Below are 4,561 nucleotides of genomic sequence, written 5' to 3' on the forward strand. Positions count from 1 at the left end.
AAAAAAAAAAAAAAAAAAAAAAAAAAAAAAAAAAAAAAAAAAAAAAAAATCCACGAATGCACTATAGCTAACTTGTCCGAACAAGGTAAGTTATTTAATAAAAAAAAGGTTAAGTTTGATTTGTTTTTTTGTCAATAAATAATTATGTTCAAAAATAGTTTTATAGGAAAAAAATTCCTTCCATTTGAATCTAAAGCAATATTAGCCGTTCGATCAACAAAATACAACCGTTAGAGCTACGAGCCGCTCCTCCTCCTCCTCCTCCTCCTCCTCTCATAAAAAAGCTGTCAAAGATCTGTTTCTCTCTCTACTCTTGTATATTCAGAATTTAGAAAATCTCTGGCGATGTCGAGGATGAGATCTCTCCTGAAACCACCGCTACCCAAATCTCCGATCCGTCTCCGATCACGTCAAGTCTTCCTCCACTCATCTCTCCAAACACCAGGTAATATTATATTTCAAAATTAATTTCTCCGATCTATTTTCGATTCAATCTCCGAGAACTTTAGAATTGATTCGATTCCTTCTTCTTCTCCCTCGAATTCTAGGTTCGCAGAAGCAGCAGCAAGGAAGGCGATTGAGTGGTGTAGATCTAAACCCTAAACCCCAAATCGAATACTCATCAATCTCTAAAGAGATACATGCTTTAGCCAAGATGGTTAAAGACGAGTTTGCAGAAGCAGAGGATCGCAAAAAGCCGAATCTGGAGAGCTTGGCTGCGAGTTCGGTTCCGGTATTCGAGAGAGGGAGGTTTTATGAGGAGTATTCAGCTAAGAGGAACGAGCGATTGAGGAGGAAGAAGAAAGGAGAAGATGATGCTGCTGTTGTTGTTGAAGGGAAAGGAACTCCTTATCATCTTGGTGTGAATCATGAGCCGATGACGAACAAGAGAAGAGGAACCTCGGCTAAGAAGAAGACTGTGGTGGGTGAGACTAGTGCTACGCCTAGGTATTCCTTGAGGAGTATGACTAAGGAGAATAGGAAGCCACCGCTTCCGGTTAATGTCTCTGTAAGTGCAATCAAGAGTGTTACTACTACTCGCAGGGGTAGGAGAATCTGAAAACCTCAGTCTTCTTCTTGTTGTTTCTGCTTTTGTGGATTTCGATTAAATCCAAAATGATATTTTTTCTTTTTCTTTTCGGGGATGTTTTTTCTTTTCTTGATTACTACATTGAGATAAGCTTTATTATCTACAGATGTTTTTTTTTTTTGGTACTCTCATTTGAACGCTTTTTTGTGTTATCTTACTTGAATAGCTTGCTTTGAGTTGGTTTTACTCATCATTATAGATTGATTGGAGTTTGTGTCGAAATGGAATAGAATTAGCTAAACACTCTTGCTTTGTCCTGTCGTACAAGTAGTGTGAGTTATGTTAGTATCTTTCACGACTAAACATTACTCAAGAAGAGGGGTTGAAGGCTGTTGTAATATTAATCGTCTTCAATTCGACGTGTCTAAGAACGTATAAGCTTAAGCGCTAGAAAAAAGGTACAAGAAGCGCTGCCATAGACTGTGATGTCTTTCAGGCTTGGAAAGGTTGATATGAAGAATCAGAGAGTGGTGTTTTGACTTTCTTATACAACTTTCCAACAACTACAATCAACTTTGTGGACTTAGCAAAAGATGTGTGTGTGTGTGTTTTTTTTTTTTTTGGAGATTTTTGTGGAGATTTTTCTTGCAGAGAAAGAGTTAGAATATACAGAGAAAAATCAATAGTATAATACTAGACTCAAGAGCATATACACAGATATACAACAAACACTGGATTGATACAAAATCAAATAACAAATTTAAAATGAACAAATTTTACGAATCCTATAATTACAAGACTTACTTAAGATAGAAAAGATTAGAACAAGTCTAAATTTGTTCAGATTTGCTTATGAGTTGTATAAGAGCATTTGCTTTCCTTTGAGCTCTATTTGTTCCGGAGGTTGTTATCTCTACAAGATATTCATAGACGCCGAACTGAAGCGCAGCGAGAATAAAAGATGAGTTGTTAGAGCCTAGTTCGAGCAGTACCGAGGTGGCACACTCTTTGTTCTTCGGGGTGCCTTGTCTGATGAATTCCACAAGAGTTTCAATGAATGAGAGTTGTCCAATGGCTTGACGTCCCTCGGGATGTGATGCAAGAAGCAATAGAATCGAAAGCGCTTCATCAATCATCCCTAAGTTTTTATCTTTCAAAAGGTTGAGCAAAGGCTGAACAATACCAGCATCAATGGCTCTCCCTTTATTAGCTGAATTAAGAGACAAGTTAAATAGTGCAGTGAGAGCATCTTTCTTCCCTCTTACTGTCCCATGCTGTAGTAAATCAACCAAAGGCGGGATCCCATTTGATAATCCGATGGTTACTTTGTTCTCGTCAAGCATTGATAAACTAAACAAAGCTGCAGCAGAGTTCTCTCTTGCCTCTCTGTTTCCGTTTTCAAGGATCTCAATAATGTTTGGAATGGCTCCTTCGTTTGAGATAAGTTTCTTGTTGATCTCATCTATTGATAGATTCAGTAACGTTGTTACCGCGTTCTCTTGGATTCCAGAGTCAGGGTAAGAAAGGAGTTGAACTAACAGAGGGATCGCTCCTGCATTCGCTATTAAAACTCTGTTCTCGGGGTTTTCTCTGGCCAGCAAACGCATCTGCTTTACGGATCTTCTTTGTTCTTCCAAATGGCTTGACGATAATGCTTCCACCAGCAGAGATACCTCATCTTTCTGCTCGTTTTCTGAGTGTGGAGATGTTTCTTTCTCTGGAATCTTGAAATTGTTCTTCTCACACCACTGCATTATCAAGTTCTTCAAGGCAAAATTTGGTGCAAGAGAGAGATGATCTAGCTCCTGTCTAGTTTTCGGACAATTCTTATGCCCCGCGTCAAACCACTTCTGTATACTCTCCTTTTCATATGTCTACGAAACATGCATGTATTGTTATGTTAATTAGTTTCAAGCATGCACTTACGTACCATGATTCACATCTCCAAATATCATATCAATTATTATACCTGTCCAGTGGCGATGATAACCGGGTCTAACATTATTTCGAGTGTTATAGGACACAAAAACTCGTGAGGTAATATGAGAGACGTCGACTTAGTGAATGATTTATTAATGACTGGTTGGTAGAGAATGTCGGTAGCTTCAAGACCTTGAAGCTTCTTAAACTTGTTAAGAAGCTCAATGATATGCTGTTTTGTCTCTATACTTAACACTCCTTTCTCCTGGATTAAGCTTTTTATTGCTATGGTTTCTTTCTTCAAATCATCTATCGTTTGTAGCTCAAGCTTCTTCGCAAGCCTCTCGATAATAGCGCTATCTGAATTTCGAGGATCGGTTTTTGAGAATACCACCATCATGTCTACTGCTAGCTCTATGTCTTGTGTATCTGTTCTTCTTTTTGCTTTTTTCAGTTGTTTACACAATGAATCAATCTACCCAAAAAAAAAAAAAAAAAATTCAGAAACTAGGCAAGGTATAATATTGTTTATAGGTTAAAATAAATCCGCATAGTTTTGGGAATAAATTATAATTTTACCTCCTCTTTCACTTCATGAGAAATCACCAATTCGTCAAAAGGAGTTTTAACAAGAACACGATTCAGCTTTTCGTAAGTGGAATGAAATCGTGTCATCACTGATTCGCCATCCAATGCCTGTAATCATAATAACCAAAAAAACAACAATTAAAGGTTACGTACGATACACTCAATCATATATAAATTATCACAAAAATGAGATTCTTACCAGAAAGATTTTGCTGCCATTGTTGCAAGTTTCTAATAATTTCTTAGCAACAAGAAACACTTTTCTCAAACGGTTCACAAAATGCCTGCAATTTGGCGATTCAAAACCTCTAATCTCCTCCAAAAACGGAACAAGAATCTTCAATCGTCTAACGAGGTTAAAACATTCTTTCTGCTGTGTTCTTCGATACTCCTTAATCTGATCCAAAAACTCGATAACCGATAGGATCTCGCTCACCAATCCATCACAATCATCGTCATCCTTAACTTCTTCCTCATGAATCTCTACCATGGCATCCACAACCTCATCGTTGATTGGTTCTTCTTCTTCTTCTTCTTCTTCTTCTTCTTCTTCTGCAGTAACTTCTTCCTCAAGGTTCTCTGTATCTCCTGTGGCTTCTTCATCTACATCCATCATAACGACCATTAGAGACTCTCTATCGCCTTTGCATTGATTCCAAAGATGTTGAAGGAGAAAGCAAACGTTAAGGAAATTGTAAGCTTAATTTTCGCTTGTTTCATTTTTTTAGAGACAAAACGGAAAAAGAAAAAAAAGATTTGTTTTTCTTTCTCACCCAATTTGTTTTTGAAAGAAGTCAGATTTTTGCGGGACAGGACATACATTCCTAAAAGAGTGCTTCTCCTGTGGATACCAAATATTTTCAATAACAAAAAAAAAACCGTTCTTATAATCCTTCAACGTTTAACGATCACCATTTTTCTTGAAACTATACCAACAGATTTTTTCATGTAAGAATTTCAGGTTTTTTTTTTTTTTTTTTTTTTTTTTTTTTTTTTTTTTTTTTTTTTTTTTTTTTTTTTTTT

General features: G+C 36.8%; 2 protein-coding genes across 2 annotated transcripts; one reads left to right on the top strand and one right to left on the bottom strand.

The window, feature by feature from the left end:
- Positions 215-1,288, top strand: LOC104771349. Its single transcript, XM_010495868.2, has 2 exons — positions 215-445; positions 549-1,288. The coding sequence occupies exons 1-2, from the start codon at positions 346-348 to the stop codon at positions 1,058-1,060; spliced, it is 612 nt and encodes a 203-aa protein (XP_010494170.1). The 5' UTR covers positions 215-345; the 3' UTR covers positions 1,061-1,288.
- LOC104771351 (U-box domain-containing protein 15) lies at positions 1,749-4,469 on the bottom strand. The gene is made up of 4 exons (XM_010495869.1): positions 3,738-4,469; positions 3,530-3,646; positions 3,000-3,425; positions 1,749-2,904 (listed from the first exon to the last, which is right to left on the bottom strand). Exons 1-4 carry the CDS (start codon positions 4,161-4,163, stop codon positions 1,861-1,863), a joined length of 2,013 nt encoding a protein of 670 aa, XP_010494171.1. The 5' UTR covers positions 4,164-4,469; the 3' UTR covers positions 1,749-1,860.

Source organism: Camelina sativa, chromosome 20, assembly GCF_000633955.1.
Source record: "Camelina sativa cultivar DH55 chromosome 20, Cs, whole genome shotgun sequence".
Lineage (NCBI taxonomy): Eukaryota > Viridiplantae > Streptophyta > Magnoliopsida > Brassicales > Brassicaceae > Camelina > Camelina sativa.